Source organism: Typopeltis vanoorti, chromosome 9, assembly GCF_054136105.1.
Source record: "Typopeltis vanoorti isolate ZY-2024b chromosome 9, IOZ_Tvanoo_1.0, whole genome shotgun sequence".
In the NCBI taxonomy this organism is placed as follows: Eukaryota; Metazoa; Arthropoda; class Arachnida; order Uropygi; family Thelyphonidae; genus Typopeltis; species Typopeltis vanoorti.
This window is the reverse complement of record NC_143557.1, coordinates 18,438,275-18,464,739: the sequence shown is the minus strand read 5'-3', so window position 1 is coordinate 18,464,739 and position 26,465 is coordinate 18,438,275. Positions and strand designations below refer to the sequence as shown.

Sequence of the window (26,465 nt, the reverse complement as noted above, 5' to 3'; positions counted from 1 at the left end):
TGATACGGTACAAAGTGCCTTAGACGATAGAAATATAAGATCTGATAATGTTGGAGTCTTGACAAGTAACAGACTGATTTGGAGAAAAATTGTAGATAGGAAGTTAGTAATGATGTAAGTTTTTCTTGTGGTACTGTCATATCCTGTACACCCATTGAGGGTACATGTCAGGAATTTGATGATGATGAACCTTTGAATTAAATTCATTATATGTTTTTAAAATTACACATTCTATATCAACTTCTAAACAGCTTGTAGCTTTTCTTGTTGCATTGTGTAAGACATGGCAAAGACACCTCATATCTATTAAATTTCTTTAATTCTGTAAATACTCTGATTAATACCAAAATTTATATTAGCATTATCACCATAAAAACTAACAATGTTCTCAGGATTTAAATTCAGCTCCTTCAACTTTTGAAGTAAAGTGAAATATCATTTGAAGTTTCTCCCTGGCTGTTCAAGAAACTCAAAAGTTTTGTATGAACTCCTCCACTAGATTTAGAAAAATATCTACACATTAAAGGAAACATTTTAATGTTTCCTTTATTTGATGAATCTGTTGCAATTGAAAAGGGTTGATATTCTCCTAAATTCTCGACAACTGTAGATACACAGTGTTTTGCTAAAACATTTATTATTTTAGATATTTTTGTTCACGCGTATGTCAACTGAGAAGTGATTTTTGAATCAGTAAATAATGTTTTGAATAATGAACTCATGCAATCCGATGATCGATAGCTATGTGCATGTTTCACTGTGTGATAGGCAAACGTAGCTTAAGCAGCAACAGTCTTTTGTTCTTCAGTCAAAACTAATGACGACATTGAGGAAATAAAAAATGAATTTAAAGTTCGATTACTTGCTAATACTTTCCCTTTTTTATGCTTATTACTTAGCGTATGCTTTTTAAGGTCATAAACACCTCCATTTATTATGGAAAATTCACAATTGCACCATTAACATTTCGCTTTACCAACAGTTCTTCCTTTAATAGCATAGCATCATCTGCATAAAGGAAAGAGCTGAGATTAACATTTTCAATTTTGATATCAGGTTTAATACTACTTTCCTTCATAATGTGATCCACACAGATAATGAATAACAGAGAGGGCAATGTACATCCTTGTCTGACACCAAAATTAACATTAAACCATCTTCCTGTACTTCCTTCAATTCTAACTACTGACTTACAACTCAAATAAATGCTAAGTATTGCTTGAGATAATGCCCCATTGACACCATATAATATAGCATTTTCAAAAGCTTTTCTCCTAGCAAAGCTATTCTCTTTGAGCTATTCGCTAAAGGGAAAAGCTATTCTCTTTGAAGAAAAGCTTGTCATATGCTTTTCCTAGAGCTACAAAACTTATATACAGATCTTTGTTATATTTTCCCACGATTTCTCAACTATTTGGTGTAAAGTGAAAATCTGATCCTGACAGCCTCCATTTGGCCTGAATCCAGCTTGTTCCTCACCAAGCTTCCCTTTCACAATCCTTCTCAACAGTTTCTCAAGTATACTTGCATAAATCAGTAGAGAAATACTTTCTGTAATTCTCACATTGTTTTATTTCCCTTTTCTTGTATATGGGGTACTACGAAAGCTTTACTCCAATCATCTGGAATTCATCCCTCTGTTCAAGCCTTCTGAACTATGCAGTGCAGTGCAGCCACTGCAAGACTTTTATATCTCCATAACCTGCCTGGTTGGCTGAGTGGTAAGCATATCCACTCTCCAGCCAAAGGGCTGCGGGTTCGAATCCCTCCGTGGGCATGGATGTTTGTGATTGTCTGTGAAAATACTAGTGGTGGTCGGCAGTAGATGGCGGAGTGGTGGAGACGGAGAGTTGTAGAGTAGATGCCCTCTCTCAATGAGTATTTGGACTCCCTTGAGGTGTTATGTAATAATAATAATACTTGAGCATTTCTGGTCAAATATCATCTACTCCTGCTCCCTTTCCACATTCCAGGCTTTGATGGCTTTTCCTATTGCAAGCAATCAAAAAAAAAAACACTCAGCTGTCACTACTTGTTTCATTTAGCAATTTTTCGAAGCAATTGCTCCGTACTTCAAGAATATCTTTTTTTCCAGTTTTTATGTCACCTTCATCATCTTTCATTCCTTTTACAGCACTCTTTCCTCCATTACTGAGTTTTTCAACAGCCTGCAGAATATTTTCCCACCCTACTGATGTTTGATTTCCTGATATTATAGGTAACAATGAGTTGATATTTTTCCCTAATTTTGCCACATGTTCAGAAATACCTTTAATATATGGTATAGGAGTCCTGTGGGCTTCTTCTTGACTTGGTTGCTTTACAGGATAGTGGTTGATTATTTTTTGGATTATTATTAGATTATATCCATTTAATAAAGCTGTTTCTTTGCCAATTTTCAATTCTTGTTTCAGAGCTTCTTGAGAAGAACAAATCTTATGTGTTCTGAATACTAGGGATTTTCACCATCATCATCGTCATTAATTTCCTGATATGTACCATCAAGTGGTATTCAAGCTATTATGAAGGCACTATGTGATTTAAGCTTACATTATTGACTTCCTATCCACAATTTTCCCCCAGACTAGTCTATTACTTCTCAGCAGTCCAATATTGTTTTATCTAATATTTTGCACTTCTGACTGATTCAATCCGTCAAGACCTTGGTCTTCCTCTGGGTCTATTTACTGCCATCATGGCATCAAACACCTATTTTGCTAACCTTTCCTCACCCATTCTATTTAAGTGGCCATACCACCTTAGATTAGCACTGGTTACACCTTCTTGAATACTAACAATGTCAAGTTCCTTTCTAATATTTTCATTTTTAATATGATTCTGCCACTGATGCCATCTGTTCACTCCCCTAATTTTTCTCAGAACCCTCATATTAACTTGCATGCTATTTTTCTAACCCAATACATAAGTTAAAACTGGTTGGAACACTGTCTTGTATACTGCTAGTTTGGTGTTTTGGCTAATTTCTCTCTTATTTCATATTAATGTATTTAACTGGCTACTGACAATACCAACTTTGCTTATTATGTTGTCTATATCTAGATTTAACCTGCTATCTTCACTAAAAATGTTGACTAAATAACTGAAATATTTTACTTGTGCTATAGGATCTCCATTCAGAATGCAGCTGGAGTTTTCTTTGTTCCAGCCTATTTTCGTAGTTTTGGTCTTTTTATTGGTGATTTTCATGCCAAATTTGTTACTGATGTCATTCAATTTAGTTAGAGTATCCTGGAGACTTGTATTAATGTGTTTAGGAGTACAACATCATCTGCATAAAGCAAAGAGTTAAATTTGACATCTTCCAATTTTAATATATAGCCTAATGCCACTTTCTTTCAAAATGTGATCCATATAGATGATGAATAACAGTGGAGATAATGTGCATCTTTGTCTTAACCCTGAGTCTACATCAAACCATCTTCCTGTATTTCCTTCATTCTCACTGCTAACTGACAACTTAGACTATGTATTGCTCTGTATAATGTTACATTAACCCTATTTTATTGTAGCATTTTGAATAGCTTTTCTCTGGGCACCTTGTCATATGCCTTTTCCAGATCTACAAAACTTAAGTACAGATCCTTGTCATATTTCCATGATTTCTCAACTATGTGTTTAGAGTGAAAATCTGATCTTGACAACCTCTATTTTGCCTGAACACAGCTTGTTGTTCTTCTCCAAGTTTCTCTTCCTCAATCTTTTTCAATCTCTTTTCAAAGCATGATTGCATAAATCTTACCTGGAACATTCAGTAGATAAATTCCTCTGTGCAAAGGCCCGGACAGAGGGACAAATTCGCCATCACATAGTACCCATATATAAAAAGGGAAATAAAACTGAATGTGAGAATTACAGAGGTATTTCTCTACTGAGTGTTGCTCAGTAGAGAAATACTGGTAATATTTACACAAATATACTTGAGAAACAGTTGATAAGGATTGTGGAAGAAAAGCTTGATGAAGAACAAGCCGGATTCAGACCAAATAGAGGCTGTCAGGATCAGATTTTCACTTTACACCAAATAGTTGAGAAATCGTGGGAATATAACAAAGATCTGTATTTAAATTTTGTAGATCTAGAAAATGCATATGACAAGTTGCTAAGAGAAAAGCTATTCAAATATATCATATATATTTGAATATACAGCAATATGGTGTCAATGGGACATTATATTAGGCAATACTTTGTCTTTATTTAAGTTGTAAGTCAGCATAATTTTTGTGCATTTATTATCGCATTATTCTAATATTTTGAACCCCGTTAAAAATTATTCTAATTTTGTGAATGTTTTCAAATAACAGTTTTATAATTTATATTACATTTTTATGTGTTTATATGGTTATATAATCTACCAATTACATAGATTTAGATTATGCTAATTCATATTTGGTAATAATTATTTTCTATGCAATAAATTAGAATTGTAAATCATGCAACATCCACTTCCATAATTGGGAATCTAAATTTCTGTCCAGGCCCTCTGATTTATGAAGCTTAGCCACTGCAAAACTTTTTCACCTCCACACTTAGGCATTTCTAGTTGAATATCATCTACTCCAGCTGCCTTTCACATTTCGAGTTTTTGAAGGCTTTTCATAACTCAATATGTACTTCTCTCAAGTATTGATACGTACTTCTCTTTACATTCCTCTTGAAAATTTTCTAGTATGGTTCTGTTACTGCTTGGTTCATTTAACAGTCTTTCAAAGTAATTACTCAAGACATCAATGATATCCTATCTCCAGTTTTCATGTCACCTTTATCATCTTTGATTCCTTTTAAAGTGATCTTTTCTCCACTTTTTTTTCCAGTAGCCTCCAGAACATTCTGCCACCTTCCTGATATTTATTTTTCATATTCTTATCAAAGTCTTCCCTTTAGTTTAGCTATTGTTACACACAGCTTAGCTCACATTTTTCTGTATTCTTTTAGGGCATCTGCTGACTTATTTGCTAGTAACTTTTGGTATGCTTTCTTCTTTTCCAGGACAGCTTCTTGTGTCCACCATGCTGTTCTTATTTTTCTATCCTTGTAGACAACTTCACCGCATAATTCCCTAGCTGAATCAATCAATGTCTACTTCAATGTTTACCACTGAGACTCCAAGGTTTGGTTCTTGTTTTCAATTTGTTTCATTTTTTATTTCAATAATGTTTGTATAGTTGAGTCTACAATTTACCTGTTAAAGATGCTCAACTTTAATCCTTTTTTTAAAACTTTCTTACATACATACTCTTTTCAATGTGATATCCATTGTTATCCTGCTTAGAATTAAGTAATGGTCACTTCCAATTTCGAATCCTCTGTACACTCGTTTCCTGAACCAGCCTTATGATATCACTATCAACAATGATGTAACCAATGAGGCTTTTCTCATTTCTTGTGTCTTCTCTCCAAGTGAATTTGTGTACATCTTTATGTTGAAACATGGTGTTAGTAATGACTAGTTCATGTCCTGAGCAGAAGTACAACAAATACTTGACATTATCATTAACTTTGCCCTTTTCTCCACATTTTCCCAAAATGTTCTTATTTGCCTAGTGAGATTCATTTCCTGCTCTGCTGTTTTGAGGTCTTCATCAAGGACCACTTTTCCCATTTTCTTTATGTCAGCTGTCTGTTCTAATGAATCAAAAAGTTACTCTACTTCTTCTTCAGAACCTTCTAAGAAAGAAGTGCAGTAATGTGGGCACATAACTATTTGAAATTACTTTCCAATCAAGAAGCTTATCTTCATGTTCAGTGTTGAATGCTATCGTAACCCTTCCTTTCCTTGATCATTATTCCATGAAAATAGCACTATACTAATTATTTAGTAATATCTCCTGCAAGTTCAATTCCCTTTCCATTAATACTCCTTATACTGATGGTTCCTATCTCCATTTCTTCTGATGATAGGTTCATTCAACTTTTTCTAGATGTTAAGTTGGAACTTGTTCCAGTAGCTGACTTTTCACTGTTCACCCTGGTTCCCTGACAGAAACAGCGTGGGCCTTGTTTAATCAGGCAACGTCCCAGCCAGCATGAAATCTCATCCTGTTTAACCATTATATGCATTTGTGATTTAAGCCAATAAAAAGGACAATTTGGTTGGCTTAGTCCCAAATTGCCAGCCCATCCATGTTTGTTCAGTACCCAGTAGATACCTACTAATGGGACACACCATGGGAAGGTGAGGATTGGACATTAGGTCAGAAGATCCAGTCGGTTCTCTGCACTCCTGAAAGGCGATGTGTAGATGAAATAAATTAACTACTTCAAAGCTATATTCTATTTAAGACAACATCAGAAAAACATTCTTTCAGATAGTTTGTTACAGTGAAAATGATGTCTTAATTTAACATGACAATTGTTATATTAGATTTAGGATCCTAGATTACCTATGGTTCTACTTAAAATTAACTCTTAGGGAGAAAGGTTAAGTGGGTAGAATATGTGCCTTACATATGCTTGGGATTTTTAGACCATCATTATTGTTAAGATAAGGGTGATTGATAAGAATCTCACAGGCCTCCTTAAATTTATGTTCATATCATGTTTTGGTGTGATGTAAACAACAAGTGCAGTCAATTCTATGTAAAGTGTTCAGGGCATGATCAGAAAGACCAGCTTGACCATAGTTATTATATTTAATGTGTCGTTTATGTTCCTTTTTTTCTGATAGGAATTGTGGTCCTGTTTCCCATATATAGGGCAAATTACAGGTGCAATGAATACGGTATACTCCAGGTTAGGCCAGTGAATCCTTGGTTGAGTAAGTTCTTGAATTTTGCAGGAGGTTTCATGGTGGCTTTAAGGTTGTATTTTTGCAGTATTCTGTTTATTTTGTCTGATATCCCTTTAATATATGGAATTGGTTACAGTTTTATTGTAGTCTTACAGTTTATTTCTGTTTTTAGGTGAGGTCTTGTACAGAATTTTGTTGATAGTATTTTGGCTGTAACCATTTTTTAATAAGGTATTGCTGATAACTTTTAATTCATCTTTAAGTGTGCTTGTTCATTAGAGCAAATCTTCAAAGTCCTGTTTTTAAGTGTATTAATCACCCCTAGTTTTTGTGTTGTATGTTATATGGGCCAGTATGTGTCAGTTTACGGTAAACAGTGAAGGAAAGACTGCCAGAAGGAAGACGTATGACAAGTGTATCTAGAAATGGAAGTGTGTTCTGCTTTTCAATCTCGATTGTGAATTGTGTTCATTTGCGCTGTTTGTTTAGGTGGCTGAGGAAAGTGTCTAGTGCCTGGCCGCCATGGGGCCAGATAGCAAAAGCATCATCAATGTATCCAAGTCAGACTTTGGGTTTTAAAGGAGAGGAATCTACAGCACATTGCTCAAAATGTTCCACGTAAAAGTTAGCAACAGGGGGGATAATGGTGAGCCCATGGCTGTGCCTTCTTTTTGTAGGTAGAAAGTGTTTTGCAACACAAAATAGCCAGAACAAAGTACATGTGCAAAGAGCGCTGTGATATCGGGAGAAATTTGTCCTGTAATAGAAGGATTGTGTCATTGATTGGGACATTTGTGAACTGATTGTGATGTGACTAATTTATTAGTCAAAACTGACTAATAAATCATCTTTTTCCAGTGTGATGTCTTTAATTTTGTTTACAAAGTGCTGTGTGTTTTTAATATAGGAGGGGGAAATGACCTACCAATTCCTTGAGTGGCGACGCTAGTTTCTTGCCTAGGTGATAATTGGGGCTGTCTATACCTTCGACTATCGGCCAGAGTGGTGTGTTTTGTTTGTGAATCTTCAGTAGATCGTAAATTCTCGGGGAACAAGCATAGTGTGGAATTAATTTTTTAACGGTATCTTCAGGTCATGTGGTGACTGATTTAAGTAGTTCCTCCGTTTTCTTTTTTATTCGATTGGTAGGGTCATAGTTCACTAGCTGATATGTGCTGTTGTCCGAGATTATTAGATTCATTTTTACCAAATAAGTAATTTGATTTAGAATAACTGTGGAACTTCTTTTATCGGCTCTAGTAATTACGATGTCTGGATTTAATTTTAGTGATTTTACCGCTATCAATTACGATTTTGTTAGGTTGCTGGTTATTGTTTTAGTATCATTTAAATTTAAAATGTTAGAGGTTTCCAAACATACTTTATCTGCTATGGTGGTAGGGATAAATCTTAAGCTTCTTTCTACATGGTAGAGAAAATCAAGTTTGTTAATCGTTCTGTTTAAAACCTTCGCTGATTACTGCGAGCTCATCACTATTCAGGATGTGGTTCGATTGGTAGACTACGTGGCTGCTCGCTGAAGGCAGCAGTGGCTCTTGTTGACCCTTGCTTCTGGTTGGTTGTTGTTATCACTGGCTTGTGGTTGGCTGCTATTGTTCACTGCATAGGAATTCAATATGTCCATTGGTTTTCTGAATGTTGTTGATCTTGAAGTCGAAAAAATTTGGATATGAGTTTTGCCTTCTTTGTTTCCCGGATATGATTCGCTGAGTTGTCTGTAATTATCTCAGGATATCCCAAATATATGGGTTCAAACAATTTGAAATTTCCAATTCTAAATTCATGACCTGGTTTTCAGCATAAGCAAAGTTATTTCGAGTAGCCTGGATCTATTCTCTAAGCAACACTTTCTCCATGCAGTGGTATATTCATAGTGCTTTCGTCGAGATAAATTTTCTTTTCAGTTTGATGCATTTTGGATTGATATTGCTGTCTCTACAACATTTAAAAAATGCCAGTTGGTTAATCAAAACACAAACATGAATCTTCAACTTACCGTAGTGATCACATCGCTTGTGTGTCGAATCTCCATGAATTATCAGAATCCTTTCCTTTAGTGCTACATGGTGATCAGCATTCATCAGTTATTTGGCTTTGTCCCTTAAGTGGGATCACTTAAGGGTCAAAATCCCCATTTTATGATGCCATATTTTTAAGATGGATGGTGAGCTGAATGTATTGTGGATATAACAACCTCAAAAAGTTGGTTTTCGATAGAAGTATTTACATAATAAATTTATTTTTATTGTGGCATACATGTTATTCTATAATTCCTAATATTTACCTTCTATATTCTTCCAAAATCTTTCCATGTTGTTCAGTTACTTTTACAGGTAACTTAGATTTCCTACATTTTTCTTCAATTTTTCTCAGAGCATACTGTTATTATTAGCTGATAACTTTTTTTTTAATGATTTGTTCACTTCATGGATTAACTTTTTTTTTTTTAACTTCTTAAATAAATCATAAGTTCATGTTTTTTTGTTTTTTTTTTTTCCATATAAGTTCTCCACAAGCTTCTCAAGATGCATTTAAATGCATCTTGAGAAGCTTGTGGAGAAATCATTCTCTATGTCAAATGTCATTCTCTAAGGTTTGGTTCTTGTTTTTAAATTCTTTCACCTGTTTTTTTTTTTTTTTTTCTTCCATTCAATAATACCTGTTTGTGTTTACATTTGAAAGTTATGCATGATGAAATTTTCTTTCCAAAGCTTTCAAACACTTTTATTTTCATTATGATTCACATTTATTTCTTACTCTTTCAAATGAAAAATCTTCTTGTATATCAGAATATGGTGGTAGTAATAAACTTGGTATGTCCTGATCGGAAATCTAATATATGTCCCATTATTATTAGTACTATTCCTTTTCAATTTGACAAAACATTTTATATATCTAAGATCTCTGTGTTTAGGTCTCCAAAAGAACTAACTTAGCATTCTATTATATTTTTATATCTGACGAACACATAAAAGTTCTCAAGACATAGCATTATCAGTACAGAGTTTTGCTCATAAAAAATTTAAGTACTTCTATGTTAGAGTCCTCAGTAGGATCATATGCATAAATTAGTCTTATTGTTCCATTGTCCATTTGCCTACATCACGCTATTTGAAATTCATTGCCATTCGTAAAGTTTATCTTATTAGTCATATACATCTCACCTGTTTCCTTTTCTTAGTCTCAATTATATCACTAAGTTATAAATATAATTACTAGATCCACTCCTTTTCATTGATACTTCTTATGATGTTGATGGTATCAATCTTAAACTTGTTTCAGTAGCTGACTTTTCATTGTAGTTTGCGATTAACAAAAAAAAAAAAAAAAAAAAAAAAAAAAAAAAAGAAGAAGGTAGGCTAAGTGATAGTCCCTACAAGCAGAATATCTGTTGTTCATTGAAAAGATTGGTATAACATAATCACAATATAATCTGTTCTACCATTATAAAGGCATACATAGTTTCAGCCAATTTAGAATTTGACACCATACCTTTGATAACCATTCTCCTTGAGTTGGAGTTCCAGGAAAACCTATGAATATATTTAAGAAGTCAAGAATTATGAATTGCAATATATAATATATGTATATATCATCATCATATATATATATATATATATATATATAGGGATCAACAAATAGGTTTGCCCACTTGCAAATAGTAAGTATATTTTGCCAGCTGGCGAGTACCTACAGCATGAACTAAACAGAATATTTTTTATTCAATAAAAAAATAACTTTTAAACAAAAACTTTAAGAAAACACAGAAGAAGATGCTTCATACGGGCGATTCTAGTAAAAAAAAAAAAAAAAACCTAATATAATAAATCATATTTTTCAAAAATTCAATGTTGTTTTACTGTTCTTCTAATTATTTATTGACTTCTATGGTTCTTTAAATGGTTCTCACACAAAGGAAATGCTCCCAACCATGATACAGCATCACTAATTACTTGATGGAACTCCAATTGATGTACCAGGACGTATACTGCATTAAAAAAAAAAAAAGGGGGGGGGGAATCTTGGGCAATTACAGTTTTTGCATGATGATTTGCATAGCGAGAAGATGGGGTTGGATGCATAACAGTGGAAGGCAAGACAAAGCTAAGTTTTTATTACTGTATTTAGTTTTATTTCATTTTATTTAGTGTACTTAATGTTTCATTTTGCTTGTACTTTTATTTATTTATACTCCCTACCTAATACTTATTTAGTGCTTATTTTTGACACTAATTAGCGACACTATTTTGAATAATTAATGATTATGCTAGTAGTCCCTCGGCAGTAACAAATGATGGCGGATTCAGCTGCAGTCGTAAATGGTGTGTCGCCAAGTACTCCGCCATTTAAGAACTCTATTATAAGCAATATAATAAGGGAGTTTGTGGCATGCAGTACTTGCAGCATGTATGCATCTCGGGAATTGGATATCTGGCTTGCGAGAGATGGGGGGTGCGTAAAGTGCAGGCAGTGGGAGGAAATAAATGCAATAGATATCTCAATAACCGACGTTGTTGAGATATCTATTGCATAGATATCTCAACATTGCATAGATAACTAACTGACCTGCAGAGGGAGATTAGAGGAGCTGAAAGAGGAGGTGGAATGTCTTGGGAGAGGTATGAAAGATGAGATTAGGAGAATGGAAGAGATAAATGCAAGACAAATCAGAGTAGGGGAGAGAGAGAGAGAGTTTTGGGAATGATGGGAGAGGAGAGAATGGAAACAGTAGGAGAGAGGGAATGAGAGAGAGGTATGGAAGTACTAGAAAGAGGAGAGAATGGAAACAGTAGGAAAGAGAGGTATGGGAGTGCTAGAAGAGGAGAGAATGGAAACAGTTGGAGAGAGAGGTATGGGAATGCTAGAAGAGGAGAGAATGGAAACAGTAGGAGAGATGGAATGAGAGAGATGTATGGGAATGCTAGAAGAGGAGAGAATGGAAACAGTAGGAGAGACGGAATGAGAGAGAGGTATGGGAGTGCTAGAAGAGGAGAGAATGGAAAGAGTAGGAAAGATGGAATGAGAGAGAGGTATGGGAGTGCTAGAAGAGGAGAGAATGGAAACAGCAGGAGAGACAGAATGAGAGAGAGGTATGGGAGTGCTAGAAGAGGAGAAAATGGAAACCATAGGAGAAAGGGGAATGAGAGGGGTCTGGGAATGAAAGAAGAGGAGAAAATGGAAACAATAGGAGAGAAGGATTGGTAAGAGATATAATGTATGGGGGACTCGATGATCCATGGTGTTCAAGATAGGATGCGTGAGGAGTATTTGCCAGGAGGAACGATAGAAAGTGTGACTTTGGCACTTAAGATAGGTGAAAGGGAGGATGAGATGATTGTGATGGTGGGAACAAATGACTTGAGTGTTGGTGTAAATAGGGCAGCGAGAGATATGAGATTCTTGCTTGAGGTGGTACAAAAGAAGACACAAGATAGTGTGTGTGTTGCCTAGGAATGATAATGATGAGCTGAGCAGAAGAGCAGTAACATTTGAATGAGGAAGGACGTAGGCATCTGGAGAGATTGCTGTTCTGAACAAGTCAATGTGTCCCAGGGAGGATGGTAGTAAGGGTGGCCTCTTGTGGGAATGGGTACTTGGCAGATGGGGGATGACATCAGCTAACACTGAGCCCAGTGTAGTCTAGAGGGGGATAATGCTGGGTATAGAAACAACGGCATTTATATGCTTTATACTGATGCGGAGTATCCGGAATAAGGGAAAAGAATTGGTGGTGCAGATAGCATCAGCCTGGCCAAAAATTATTGGGATCACTGAGACGTGGTTGACAGAAGAGGACACAATAACAGGAATTGAAGTCGCTGGGTACAGCATTTTTCAACAGGATAGGAAGGGAAAGCGTGAAGGTGGAGTACTACTTATGATAAGTGATGACCTATGTCCTCTAAGAGTGGAGAATTTGGAAGGAAGTGAGACAAATGATTTTGAGAGCGTATGGTGTGAGGTAGAGGTAGGCAAGACAGGATATTTAGTGGGGTGTTGCTACAGACCCAGGAGCACAGAGGATGGGGACCAGGAGATGTATAGACAGCTAAGTTTGATAAGTGCAAGAAGAATGATTGTTATGGGAGATTTTAACTACAGTAGTATAAATTGGGGAGAGGAAGATGCATGTAGCAATAAGGGAATGGAATTTCTAGAATTCTTGAGGGACAAATGTCTTAGGCAACTTGTAATAGAGGGAACAAGAGGTTCAAGGGTTTTGTATTTGGTTATAACATCAGAAGAGTTGATAATAACTGAGATGACATCTCTCCCACCAGTTGGAGAGAGTGACCATATGGTTTTGACTTGGAAAATGAATAGACATGCAGGAGTATCAAAGAGATGGGAACGTATGTGGAATTATAAGGCAAGTTATTCTATAATAGTCTAAGACGTCAACTTGGGGAAGTTTCATGGAGGGAGGAATTGGAACACTGGGATATCATTAGTGCGTGGGAAAGTATGAAAGAATATTTGTTAGCAGCAATAGAGTTGTATACCATGACTGAACAAGAGGGACACAATTTGGAGTAAAGTGGATGACAAACAATATTAAACAGGAATTGCATGTGAAAAAGAGGCTATGGAAGAGATATAAGGAGACAGGTGAAGAAAAGATGCATGAAGAGTACAAGACATAGGCCAGAAGAGTGACTAGTATGGTAAGGAAGACGAAACTGGAATATGAGAGGAGATTGGCCACTACGCTTCAAAGAAAATCCTAGGGAATATTTTAGATATGTGGCCAGTAGGAGGAGAAATTACTGCGGAAGAATGATATTGTGCGATAAAAATGGGAATAGAGTGACTGATGCGGAGGACATAGTGGAATTGTTCACTGAACAATTTATTGGAGTATTTCATCCTGGAGGAGTCAGTTTTAATGCTAGAGGGACTGAGAACCACTACAGGAACTGGATAATGGAACTGCAGCCTCACTGGAATAAATGTATTTGTCCTTAAAGGGAGATTATGTTGAAAAATAAAAATAATTTTGAAATTATAAATTCGTTTTTTCATTGTTAGGCTGAGAACTTTTTCTGACCACCCTCTTACTTATTATTAAATATCCTAATAAAAATATGTTATAAAACAATAAAATCTACACTGCTACTACTATAAAACACTAATTTTCTACAGGAAAAACACAAAAATCACCAATTTTATATGACCACTCAATTTACCAACCAACCCCAATGTATCTCCATATTTTGCATGCAGGTTTCGATTCTCAGACAATATATATGTGCTGAAATACTATTTCTCATATTAATGTTGCCATTTTTTAAATTTCGTTTAATTTTTAATTTTGATTTTTTAATTTTCTTAAATCTGTGTATTTACAAAAATCCATCACCATTTGCATGTGTTCACGTGACTGACTGTACTATCTAAATCAGTGTTTCCGAAGTATAGTTCGCACATCCTTAGGGATACATAAAAGATCTTTAGGGGATACAAGACACTTTTTTGAAACTTCAATTAACCCCCCCCCCCCCCCCCCCCCGCTTTCAATATTTTAGTTACTATATCATCTCAATAAGTGCAAATCTCTATAATTATTTATTTAATAACTAAAAAAAAAAAAATCTAAAGCAAGTTTTAAAAAAATGTGTTCCTAAGCACATAATGACAGACCTCCAATTACAGCTGTGTTCGGCTCACAGAACACAGCCATGTTCCAATAGCATTGAAAGGCTTGAACTCTTTGCTTTTAAAAATTGTAATTCAAATAGTTCTAGTATGTTCTATATATGTTCTATGTAAATCTATGTTTTAGTATGGTTCTGCCACTGCATGTTTCATTTAATAGGCTTTCAAAGTAATTATTCCAGGCATCTAGGATATTCTTATTTTCAGTTTTCATGTCACCTTCATCATCTGATTCCTTTTTAGAGTACTCTTTCCTCTATTTCTGAGCTTTTTGATAGCCTACAGAACATTTTGCCACCTTCCTGATATTTATTTTCTTTATTCTTACCAGTCTTCCCATAGCTTTTGTTTAGCTACTTTTACACATGCTTAGATCTCTTACATTTTTCTCTGTATTCTTTTAGGGTATCTGCCACCTTATTATTTGCTAGGAACCTTTGGTATTCTTTCTTCTTTTCCAGAACTGCTTCTTTAACCTTTTTTAAAAGACAAGTTATTTACAGACAACTTTACCACATACCTCCCTAGCTGAATCAATCAATATCATCTTCAGAATTTCCCACTGAGACTCCAAGGTTTGATACTTGTTTTCAAACTGCTTCAAATTTTCTTCAATAATGTCTGTAGAGTCAAGTTTGTAACTTATTATAAGCAAATATCAAAAAATAAATACCTTTCTAATTATTTGTGACTGAATGAAATATTGTAACTTCTCCCAAATTGTCTTTTTCTGAGAGAGGGAATGCAGCATTACTAAAATTTTAAGAGGTATGCGTACTATGAGTTTGTGAAACACTGATCTAGACAGTGAATACTCTAAACAAATATGCCAATCCAAGCTAGCATCAGTGTCAGTTTGCCCCACACCATGTAAGCTAAAAGTAACTAATAAGAGTAATACTGGAGATACAATGGAGAAATTACATAAAATATGTGACAAGTATGGTTTATCATATAATTTGTTTTTATAGCATGTTCAAAAATTATTGACTATAAATTAGAAATTACAAAAGCAGTGATATTCTAGCAGTTTGCTAAACATGTGGAATTTTCTGTTAAGTAAAGCATTATGTTGATCTGTAAAGCTGGTAGTTATGAGACAGGAGGCATCCTGGAGCAGTGTCATGGCTTGAGAAGCTACAAGGAAAGAATGTCATAGTAATGCATAGGAAGTGATCAGGAATTGTTTGAGAAAAGCAATATCAGATTGCATACCCTGGTCTGGAAGATAAAGCAAGTGAGAGTAGAAATATAAAGCAAGAGCTGCAGTGATCAACATAATCATGAGAAGTACAAAGTGCAAGCAAGAAGGGTGACTAGTATGGTAAAAAAGACCAAATCAGATTATGGGAGAAAATTAGCTTGCAGCTAATCATGAGAGGTACAAAGTGCAAGCAGGAAGGGTGACTAGCATGGTAAGAAAGACCAAATCAGATTATGGGAGAAAATTAGCTTGCAGGCCAAAGTAAATCCAAGAGAGCTGATGGCAGGAATGGCAGAAGCAAAAGAAACCACTGAGTTGGTGAATAATCAGTTTGCAAAGGTGTATCATCCAGGTGGAGATTTGCAGTTACTGATGTCAGAATTGAGATACATAAACAGGATGTGCTCGGCATATTGAAAAAAAAAATCAATGTAAATACAGCAGTGGCAATGAATGGCATGTCGGCCATTGTGCTACACAAACGTGCAAGAGCACTGGCAGTGCTTCTGACAAAGCTGCTTAATCTAAGATAGTTTCATTACATAAAGATGGTACCATGATACAAGTTGCAAATAACAGATCAGTAAACATCTCTGGAAAAGTTGGTTAAAGGTAAAATCTAGCAGTGGGTGGAGAAGAATACAATACTCTATGGTGGACAGCATGGATCTGTAAAAGGTAGATCCTGACTTAGTAATTTACTCACATTTTATAATAGACTGACAGCAGAATTAGATAAGGGAAATGACTACACTATGGTACTTCTAGACTTTGCAAAGGGATTTGACAGAATACTTCATGGAAAACTATTACATAAGTTAGAGTTCTAGTAGCAAGGCTAATACATTGGTCATACATAACTGGTAATTAGTTTAGGGAATTAACAACGCATATAAAGTATATTAATTAAAGGCAACTTTAATGAATAACTTCTATATTTCGGCAACGTCACATTGCCATCTTCAGGAACAAAAATATGGTATGTGCACGCAGCACTAACAAAAGCAAATGAGGAAGAAAGCAAGAAACTAATATTGTTCCTAAAGTCCTGATGGTGCCCTCTGGTGGGCTAATTTGGTTGTCTTGGCTGTTGGGCTGAAGTTCTCATAATGTAAGGCTCCCAAATTTGGGTTAGTTTTAAATTTGGGAGACTTACATTATGAGAACTTCAGCCCAACGGCCAAGACAACCAAATTAGCCCGCCAGAGGGCACCATCAGGACTTTAGGAACAATATTAGCTTTTTGCCTTCTTCCTCATTTGCTTTTGTTAGTGCCTGCATGCACATACCATATTTTTATGTTCCTGAAGATGGCAACGTGACGTTGCCGAAATACAGAAGTTATTCATTAAAGTTGCCTTTAATTAATATACTTTATATGCGTTGTTAATTGTGTAAGCTAATTATCAGTTATAAGTTAGAGTATTTTAAATTACATAAGTTAGAAGATTTTGAATGTGTATGTGTGTGAGTGAAAGGGTTCATTATTCTATTATAGATTATTATTTTTTTACTTTATATATTATACTCAGTTTATATAGTTTCCACACACACACACACACACATGCATTTTGATAATAAAATGCTAAAAATATTTTTTGTTTGAATTTATTTAAATGCCTGAAAACTTAATCAAGTACAAACTTAATTCAAGTATGTAGTATAGCAAAACATAATATATAGGCATGGAGATAGAACTTGTTTTAATTAAAGATGGAGGAAGGGAAATTTAAAAGGCCAAATTAGCACAAATAATGTAACTATCTATGACAATGTACATACGGATGTCACAGCTTAACAGAAAGAAGCAAACATAAAATAGTTCAAGCTATGACAGGATTTGAACAGCATATATATAAAATGACACAGTCAGCAGAAAGAATCATATTAACAGTATCCCATAATGCTATGCACATTTCCTTTCAGATATGTATATCGCTATGCATTATGGAAAGGGCTCTGACCAGTTTCAACCTTTAATATTTCAGTCATATCAGTGGAAGTTAGACTCAGGAAGATTACATTGATTTAACTTCAGTTGCTTCCTGAATCTAGCTCTCACCAATGAGACCAATAAAAATTGAAACCTGTCTGGTAGTGACCCTTCCCTCAATTCATAGTAAACATGTCTGAAAGCAAGTATGATGTGAAATTAATAGTCACTATGCACATGCACGCACACACAGCCAAGTGATGAAGATACTTCGTGAACAAACTTTGCTGGCTTATGCTCGAGTTAAAACAAGAATACAATTTCTTGTCTATTTACTTCAATGCATAATATATACAGGGTGTTCGGGATAAATTTGACATATTTATAATTAATTATATTTTTCCGTAAGTTACATGTATTAACACACACTTCTCTTCATTTAAAAGTTTGGACCCTTCTTCATTCATATACAAGATGTCAGAAAGGATGGATAGCTGGAACCCACCTGAATCATGGAAGAGAATAACTTGTATCATGATGATTCGTGCCCGCCATCAAAATAAGGATATTACGACTGCTGCCCAATGCTCCCTGAATACAGTAAAAACAATCAGGCATGAACTAGAGACTTGCAATGGTGACTACGAGGATGTAGCAAGAAGAAAGATCCCTAGCAGACGATCTGATTGCGTTCGTACAGCAGAATTCCTCGCAAATCTGCAGGAACAGGTGTTGAAGAACCCTGGCATTGGAATTCGGGCTTTGTTCGTGGAGTTGCTAACTGTAGTCAAGCCCTGGATAACAAGGGTAGCCAATGGTAGGCCGTATGTATGGCAGCAGGATTCGGCCCCTTGCCACACCTCTGGGAAAAGTCAAAAATGGTTGTCTGAAAATTTCTACGACTTCACCAGTCCAAATGTTTGGCCTCCAAACTCCCCAGACCTTAACCCCATGGATTATTTTGTATGGGGCGCAGTTGAAAAAGACACCAATCGCACTTCCAGTAATACAAAAGCCCAGTTAATGGATAAAATTAAAACAGTTTTTGCGGCCCTTCCCAGGGAGACTGTAGCATCAGCTTGTTCGAGGTTCCGAAGCAGAATTGAAGCTGTGATCGATGCTAATGGTGGTTATTTTGAGTAAATCTTGTTGATAGTATTGTAATTAACTCTGCCTGTAATGTTTTTTTGTCAATTCATTAAATTTAATAGATACAAAGAAGATTTTCTTTTTCCTTACGAAACTGTCAAATTTATCCCGAACACCCTGTATATCTATATGTTAACGATATCCAGAAATTTTATATACTTGGTTTTAATCCTTTTCCCAAGTAAACAAAACAAAGTTTTGTGCGTGAAATATATTCACGTCTGAGCTACTTGTATATGGAGGCTAATGACTTCATATCACTTGCCTTAGTATGTATCCCATAATGCAAAGCACATCCCCTTTCAGAAGTGCATAATGGGAAGGGTACTACCAAGACCGGTTTCGACCTTTGTTGAGGTCTCTTCAGTGGGGGTCAGACTCGGGAGAGATATCAAGGTGGAAGTAATGCAGAAGTCATATATATCTCCTATACAAGTAGATAAAAGGTGCTAGACCTTCTTAATAAAAATCACTGGATGAGATAAAGATATAGAAAGTTTTTTTACCTTGGGTGTAATATACGTTAAAGATACCCACTGAAGAGACCTCAATAAAGATCGAAACCAGTCTGGGTAGTGGCCCTTCTCATTATGCATTGTATTACACATGCCTGAAAGGGGGTGTTCTTTGCATTATGGGATACATACTAAGGCAAGTGATATGAAGTCATTAGCCTCTATATACAAGTAGCTCAGATGTGAATATATTTCACGAGCAAAACTTTGTTTTGCTTACTTGGGAAAAGGATTAAAACCAAGTATATAAAATTTCTTTGTATCTTTAACATATATTACACCCAAGGTAAAAAAGCTTTCTACATATATTACATATAAATTGCATGTCAGTACTGTGATTAATCCTTTACCATCTTTCATCAGTATCCAATTGTGATCTAACTGTTTTTCAGCTTGTAAGTAGTATCTCCCATCTGTCCATAATGCAGCACACTCATCAGTTACAATAGCAGTACCTAGAGAAAAAAAAAGTTATATCAAAGTGTTTAGCTTTTTAATTCTCAGTTTTTTAAGTATCAATTCTAAGTATTTCAAAAATAAGTCTATTTCACTACAAAAAAAAAAAAAGTGCACGTCATTATAGCTAATAATAATTATTATTATTACATTCTCTGTAGAGTAAGCAGACTCGTCATGGGAAGTGGGGGGGTCCATTCAATTGACAACATATTTATCATATTGAACATTAAAATCCTTACATCCATTAATGATTCTCCAAGTAAAAAATTACTTCTATTACACAACTTCCAGAGATAACCTCTAGTTCTTTCTCTCTCATCTACTCTTTTTATAATCTCTTCTGTATTAATCCAATAAAATCCCCTCACTAAGTTGAACATGTCTATCATATCACCTCTTTTCCTCCTATTCACTAAACTGTGTAATTTACCCTTTAACCTCCCTCCATAGACTCCATTCCAGAGTTCTGATGTTCCAGTCTCATAATGTAGAACAGTAATACATATCCTAGGAGCTATTGTTTTACATTATGGGAAAATACCAAGAATAGTGATCGGAACTTGCTCCACCTTTGCAATGAGTTGCCCTGGCATTGCACTATCACGTGTTGGCTTACGCTTGGACTCGCTGAACTTTATTTATATAGTTTCTATATTCAGCATGAAACGCTTAGATGAGATTTCTATCTTTTAGTTTCTTATTCGGCTTTGAAATAATGTGGGATTTAATATCCCCTTAATTTAAATGATTTTTACATGTTAATTTAACTATCTTAAAAAAGATCATCACCTGGAATATACACAGCATGAGTCAAAATGATGTCAGCAATTAGAAACACTGAGGGAAAAAAGAGAACAAAAATAAAAAGGTGGCCCACTGCATGCTTTGCATGGATATGGTGGACCAGCTTTGAGGAAAAGGCAACATTCCTGTCAATAGTGTGTTTCAGTGTGGAAGATACATTTATCTACTTCAGGAAAAGCAAACAGACATAAATCTGTATGTGAGGATTCTGAGAATACACATACTGCTGTTGAGCATTCAATGGAGGACAGTCCAAAAGTTAATATTTTTTGAACTCTCCTCCCACCAATGTTCCTAACATTGGAAAAAAGTTTATGGCATTTGCTTGACAGGAAATGCAGTATCATTTTGATGTGTGCTGAGCAACACATGGTTCCCACACTGAACCTTTTTTTTGCTATGATTATGAAAGTTCAGTGTGTGTGTGGGGAGGGGGAGACGTGTTGCTCACAGCACACATCAAAATGATACTACATTTCCTGCCAATCTGGTGTTCACATAAGCGATTCTTAGGTCATCCACATCTTGTGGCAATGGCGGCATGCATACAGAGCTCTTTATGTTACTCCAAAGGAAAGAGACAAGGAGAGTTAGAACCAGTGACTGCACAGATTAGGCAGCAGGCTCCAGTTCATCCAATCAACTGCATATATTCATCAAACAGGTCAGTTATAGCACAGTGGATGTACTAAGGTTCAAAGATAGCAATGGATTTGACCTCAAGGAACTATAAGTTAAGTATAACTAGAAGTGTTTACTACTTTTGCAAGAAAAAGAATGGGTCATAACTTTTTTTGTGTGTCAGGAACATTTAGGGTAAGAGAGTCCAAAAAATTTAACTTTTGGACTCTCCCCCACTGAATGTTCAACAGCAATATGGATTTTCAGAATGCCATATAGAGATTTATGTCTTCACTTTTCCTGAAACGAAGAAATGTGGCTTTCTCAATGAAACACTATTGACAAGAATGTTGCCTTCTCCTAAAAAGCAGACCCATCATGTCCATGCAAAACATGCAGTATGTCACTGTGTCATTTGATGTAATGGCCTCGTTAAATTCTGAATGAAACTGAAATTAAATCCATTTATGTATCATTCGGATTTAACATGCAATAACATTCCCGGGACCAATATTGGTATATCAGAAGAAACAAAGCTAACTGTAATTTATAAGCAACATTAGTAATTTAAGTAAAACTTGTCTATGCATCATGTTGTAAACAATTATTGTAAATTTTCTAATATTTAAACTGTGTGGATTTTGTGCAAATACCTGTGTACTACCGGAAGAAAGATAACCAGATTAGATAGTGATGGCCTGAAACTAAACACGCGCACCAAGTAGGATGCGCAAGCAAGTTCCCTCTGTAAAGCACGCTAGGGGAGAGTATGGCGCTAGGTGCTGAAAAAGGTAAGGTGTCATAGGAAAAGGGAGAGAGAAGGATGACGTAGGGAGGAAACATCGGGCACGTGATTTAAAAAACATAGCGCCGCTAGTTCTTGGCATTTTTTCTCTTTCCCCTGAATTGGAGTGGTCATTGAGATAGAGGTCGTTGGAGCATGCTGAAGTGTCTATGGCAAGTTCGCCAGTCAACGAGTAGGCCAGCAGATTGGAGCTCCCCGATCACCATGGAGATCGATACGCCATGCCGAGAGTCAACCTGAGAGCCAGATTTACCTTTTGGCGGATATGTGTCTAGTTCGAGTCCATCAGTCGAATAGTGCAGATGAAATCAATTAAGAGAAGGATCAAGAAAACGAAGTTCTGTCGAGATGTATGTGAAGGTCGAATAATTCCCTAGCCTTTGGTAATGTAGAATTTTGATCTGTTATATAATTGTATTGAGGGGAACAACCTGTAATTGTAAAAAGGACTTTAGGTTTATCATGTTTCGATTAATGAAAGGACTTTAGAGATTATGCTAAAGGAAGTACAGGAACTTTAAGTTTCAGATGGAGGAATTGTGTGGAAGCTCGTTTGTTATTGATTTATGAATGACCATCGTTATGTGCAAAATGGATAATTAACCTTTGATAGAATTTCCTACTTGAAATAATGTTGTAACATATTACGGGAGAATTAGAAATTTTAGTTGGGTATACTGATTTCCTAAAGTTGGTGCAATTCTATGTCAGAGTTTGTTCATAAAGTGTAAATTGTCTGATTTTGTAATTAAATGTTTTTCTTTAGTATTAATTGATGACTTGCCTGATTTCCTTTCTATTGCACCGCTCATTAAGTTAGAACCAATGCAGGATATAAAATGCAAGGGAGGCTACGACTGTGAAATGAATTTTAGTTAATTGATGAATTTAGAGTTTAACGACAGTGCTTAAGAGATATTAGACAGTGTACTAAACCGAGTTCTAGTTCCTTGATTTTGCATTGTTCAATAGACTAGGATTTAGGGTGGCGCAGTATAATAGAAATTTTCCCTGAATCTGAAAAGGAACTGGCACCAGCACTGAAACAAAGGAATTGGCACTATCCAATGGCAATCCCTTTGTCTTCAATCCACGTGCACCACTCTTAAGAAAGTTTTCAACGGCCCGGATTAAATATTGAGACTGCATAGGAATTATAGTATATTAACTTGATGCATCGAGTAAAGAACTTTTATTGAAATTAGGCTAAGGAAATTATATGAGGGAATAAGTCAGGATTAAGATCATAAATCACGACGTTAGGAGAGAAAAGAATAAATATTACAGCCTGCAGTTGGTGTACACACCTGTAGGGTGACTGTGCAGAATTCAATGCAGTTTTCTTTGGTATACATTTCTTCATGGCTACATCATATTAGCTTCTGTGGACCTCAAACATCTGTTGAATGTGATTGTTTCCTCAAAGTGTGGTCAGCTTGACCTTGCCCTTTGACCGATACAACCAATCTGAAATCTGCGATATGATTTACGATTAAAATTTGCAGATGGAAGATTCCTTTCATTATAAATGCTCAATGAGCAGAGGCAAAAAAAAAAAAAAATTGTGATCTGAAACTGTAAGAGAGAAAGAGTGGAGTCCTTTGCACACTCCACTGTAACTAATTCTTGTGCCTTCATACACTTTGAGTTCCTTTTTCTTCCTATCAAGGATCAGAATTTAACTCGTCTGGCTTCACTGGTCTTTCCATCTTGCAGATGGTCCTCCTCTCTCTCTCTCTTTGGTCTATATTTATCCACTTCTTTTAATAGCTGATATATTTCCATTAAATAAAAATGCTCTTTTTCTCTCTATATTTCATGATCTTTATATTTATGTTGTAAATACTCTCTTCTAATGTCTTCATTTTTTATATAATCTAATTTTGTGCATTCTTTCATTATCCTTAAAAATATCATTTTTGCTGCCTCTATTCGACTTTGACCTTTCTTTTTAAAGTTCAAGTTCTGAACCATGTAACAGAACGGGAGCAGTCATTACTTTGTAAAATTTATTCATATTTATAAATTTAGGGACACAAAACACACGTGTTGAAATGAATATTTTACTAATTATTAATAAAATAACGCTTGATCGGTCATCATCAGAAGGATACATGTGTATAGGAACTAAGCTACATGCTGCTGCACTCTATAAAGGTAAATTAAATCAATGTTGTTAACTAATCTTTTCCTTAGCCTGACCTCTAGTGATAAAAAAAAATTTAATTAAATTAAAATAAAAATTAAAATAAATATAAAAAAAAATTAATTAAATTAAAATTAAAATAAATAAATGAAAACTACAATAAACTCTGCTAAATGTGTTTTGTATCCCTAAATTAGCGGAGTTTGTTCTCAAGTTTCTTGAAATGGCAACGTGACGTTGCCGAAATATTGAAGTATATTAAAATCTATTTTAATGTATATCCTAGATGACGCTGTAATTTCCTTAAATTATTTAGTAAAAAATGCATGACCAACGTCTAAGCCTTTCTACAAGAAGAGTTTATTGTAGTTTTCATTTATTTATTTTAATTTTTAAATTTAATTTAATTAATTTTTTTTTTATCACTAGAGATCAGGCTAAGAAAAAGATTAGTTAACAACACAGATTTAATTACAGAGTGCAACAGTATGTAGCTTGGTTCCTATACACGTATCCTTCTGCTGATGACCTCGATACAGGGGTCGAAACATCAAGTGTTATTTTATTAATAATTAGTAAAATATTAATTTCAACACGTGCGTTTTGTGTTCCCTAAATTCTTAAATATGAACGCTGATCATTGTGTAACCTTAAAAGAAAGAGTTGTAAAATTTATGTTGGGTTTAATGTTTTAAGAAACCCAACTTAAATTTTATGGTTTATATATATATGTATATTCATTTTTAATATTAACTGACTTAAAACCCGAGAATTATAGCAAAATGAGATTTATTTGAAAACGCAACATGTTTCGTCGAGATTGACTTCATCAGGCGTTAAGAACATAGAAAGATATTAAAAGACACTGAAAATAACATTGAGACACTCTAAAGCTATACAATTATAAAGTTATAATATATAAAAAATATATATATATATATATATATTTTTTTTTTATTATTATTATTCAGTGTCCTTTTAATTGTTCCAACAATTTTCTAAAAATTTGTTTTTGATCTATATCTTTGTCTTTTAGATATGTTCTTCCTCTCCTCTTCAAGGATTAGGCATTTGCCTGTTCCGACTTCACTGGTCTTCCTCTTTCTTCCCTTTGACCTATATCTATCCACCTCCTTTGGTAGCTGATATCTTTTCTTCCTAGATAGATGTTCTTATTTCTCTCTATATTCCTTGATCTTCTCATTCACGTTAAAAATATATAGTTCTTTTCTGATGTCTTCATTTCTTTATTTCAATTTTGTGCATCTTTTAAGTGTTCTTAAAAAATCTCATCTCTGCAGCTTGTATTTTACTTTCATCTTTCTTTTTAACTCTGTTTCTGAACCAAATAACAGAGTGGGAGTGACCATTACTTCATAAAATTTTAGTCGAGTTTCTCTTCTTGTTTTTTTATTCAGTGTCCTATGCATGAAAAGGCTTGTGTTCATCGTACATGTAAATTTATTTTAATGGTATTAATGAGAACACAGATTGATAATAAAATAATAAATATTTATTAACTTACTGCTGATATTTTGCTGATATTACATCCAGCATCTTCAGGGCACAAAAACAGTTTGTCACAGTACGCGAAACAAGAACAATTTGATATAACAATGGGACTAGTTTACTCTTTGCGTTGTCCATTGCAACTGTTTCAAGTCCTAATTAGGCACCATCTATGTTGGGAGAAAAAAAATGAGAAAGAAAGTAGGTATTAATTAGATATTTTTGGTAAATTCATACAGCCATACTTGTTGAGGTTTGGAGTATGTTTCAAGCTTCTGTTGATTCCAGAAACAATCTCTGTGACTTATGACTTCTGTGTAGCACTTTTGTTTTTTTCCAATTGATCCTGTGTGCATGATATCTAAGGCATGGTGTGCTAGCTCAACTTGCCATAAGGACAGTGCCAAATGTATTTTATTTGATTTTTTTTCACTGAGGCGGATGTCCACAGTTTTCTTCCTGTCTGTCCACAGTAGGCTCGATCAAAAGAATACTTTTGATTGAACACAAACAAGGCACTCGAAAGACTCCTAGATGTGAGAAAGAAGAGATTCTGTCCTTGGGTAAATGGATGAGTTGTGAATTTGACATAAGGTTTAAATACAGTGCGTACATGATGTTTATTAAGCACTCTAGACATATCTTTTCAGATGTCTTGAATGTTGGGGATGGTGACAGTTTTGCTGCAGTCTTCTGTGGCAGACAGTGGGAGGGGGGATTTCTGGGGAGCATTTAGCATTTTTTCTATCTTATGGGGATTATAGCCACTGGCTAAGAAGGTGTGATGTAAGTGAGTGAGTTCACCAGTGAGACCATTGTCATTGGAACAAATCGTTCTAGCTGTAAGGATTAGTGCTTTTAGGATACCATACTCTTGAGATGGGTGATGGTGTGA

The 26,465-nt window shown here is 35.1% G+C and overlaps 1 protein-coding gene across 3 annotated transcripts in view; it reads right to left on the bottom strand.

Annotated features, from left to right (window-relative positions):
* The window catches only part of LOC150102909 (xaa-Pro aminopeptidase 1-like), a 416,385-nt gene that overhangs the window by 321,451 nt on the left and 68,469 nt on the right, over positions 1-26,465 (bottom strand). For 2 of the 3 annotated variants that reach the window (XM_090398386.1, XM_090398385.1), the window contains exons 4-5: positions 19,577-19,681; positions 10,262-10,302 (exon numbers count right to left, since the gene is read on the bottom strand). In XM_090398386.1, coding sequence (XP_090254512.1) covers positions 10,262-10,302; positions 19,577-19,681 — 146 coding nt within the window. Of the gene's footprint in view, positions 1-10,261; positions 10,303-19,576; positions 19,682-25,586; positions 25,721-26,465 lie in introns of those variants that run through there. The other variant, XM_090398387.1, reaches the window with a different exon arrangement.